We start from the raw sequence: 1,874 nt of genomic DNA on the forward strand, positions 1-1,874 counted from the left end.
AAAGACGTGGTCTTCGCGATATTTCCTGAGACCTTTCGGCATCGTCTGTCTGTACTTCTTTATCCTGCAGTTCTCGGGCAACAATGCAATGACTTTCTACTGTGTCGAGCTGTTGGCAAACATCTCGGACCCGGCGTACGCGTATCTCATAACACTTATCATCGATGCGATTCGTCTGATATTCACTGTTTTCGTGAGCATTCTTTTGAAAACATGCCGCAGACGCACCTTGACGTTTATATCCGGCTTTGGCGTAGCTATTAGCATGCTATCTTTGAGTGTGTGCTTGATATTTGATATTGGAAAACCCTGGAGTTCCGTAGTTTTACTCATTACTTACATCGTATTGCTGTCACTGGGAGTGATCCCCCTACCTTGGTTGATTTGCGGTGAACTGTTCTCGAGGAAGTATCGTGGGCTCGGCTCTGGAATAACGTCCAGCTTCAACTTTATGTGTTTCTTTGTGGTGATCAAGACGATGCCGCTTATGATGAAAAATATTAAGCCTGAAGGTACATTCGCCGTTTACGGGTTCTTGACGTTGATCGGGTGCAGTATTTTATACTTTGTTCTTCCGGAAACTAAGGACAAAACCTTGCAGGAAATTCAGAAATATTTTGACAAGAAATCTCACACACCGAAAACAGAAGATGTGAATGTGCCGCATCAAGAGTGTGTTTCTTCGGAGAAAAACGAATTGGATAAGAAAATGCCGCTTGATAAATAGCGATCACTTAATGAATGGGTTACAGAATACCTCTAATATGTAGATACATGTTAGTATACATCATAATATATTTATATATTATGAAGATTCATAATTTATGAATATATTATGATAATTTGTATTAATATAAGTACTTTGAATTAATATATTCGTATTAATATACGACGTTCGAATAGAGAGTAGATTTTATTTTAGGACGGAATTGTTTCATTAGCCACTTTCTTACAAGTATGATATGCTGTATTGATATACATACTGTATTAGCATGATAAAGTAGAGGTCTGTGTCACACATTACGTTTTCTCTTTCTTTTTAAAAAATGTATATGATTTGTAAATTGAGACTCGAACGTTGAGACTTAACTTTAGCGACGATGATGTATTTGACGGTAATTGTACGCGCGAAACTGTGTATCTTTACGCGAGCCGGCGTGTCGCAAGCTTTGTCTACTCGACATTATCAAATTTCAATAACGGCAAAACCAATCAACTTCTAAGTAGGTTCAATCGATAGCTTATGTTTCAATTGCATTATAAAAGTGTTTTTATTTTTCCTCTGCGTGTCCTAGCGAGCGGAGGTATTGCGACGCAAAGTCTGAACCGGGAAATTTTATTTCAAGAAACAACGTCTTTTTATTGTCGTTATAATTATAATCTCTACCGAAAGAGGCGCTAGCGATTCATAGAAAGAGTTAGCGATCGAGAGCGAAAGAGCGAGCATGCAAGAGAGCAACAGAGCAAACAAGGAAGTGAAAGAGCGAGCGAGATATAGCTTTACGTAGATATTACGTTCACAATTTTTATTTAATTCTTATATGCTTATCTCAGCTGCATTGGCGAATAGCTCAACGTTTCTACTAATGTTACTCTCATTTCATCGTTTGAACAGTCGTAGTGTGTGCATTTCAACAAATTTGATTTTAATTTGTTTAAAAAAATTTGTTTAAAAAGCAAAGATATCGGACGAATAGCGGACGAAATTGTCTTATCGTAAAAGTGTATATTATAACAGTGAAAAGTGTACTGCAGTTACGTCATATTTTAACGTTCATAGTTTAACGTCTTCGGATTTTTTCTACATCTCTACAATTGAGATTTCTATCACAATGAAGGATAAGGAGTATGATAAAAGATCGGAAGAGCACACG

The 1,874-nt window shown here is 37.2% G+C and overlaps 1 protein-coding gene across 1 annotated transcript; it reads left to right on the top strand.

Annotated features, from left to right (window-relative positions):
- Positions 1-4: 4 nt before the first annotated feature.
- Positions 5-1,257, top strand: LOC105457340 (facilitated trehalose transporter Tret1-like; the record flags this gene model as incomplete). Its single annotated transcript, XM_011701957.1, has 1 exon — positions 5-1,257. A coding segment is annotated over one exon (723 nt), but the record flags the coding sequence as incomplete, so codon positions are not given.
- Between the last annotated feature and the right edge of the window lie 617 nt (positions 1,258-1,874).

This window comes from Wasmannia auropunctata, unplaced genomic scaffold (assembly GCF_000956235.1).
Source record: "Wasmannia auropunctata unplaced genomic scaffold, wasmannia.A_1.0 LD335272.1, whole genome shotgun sequence".
Lineage (NCBI taxonomy): Eukaryota > Metazoa > Arthropoda > Insecta > Hymenoptera > Formicidae > Wasmannia > Wasmannia auropunctata.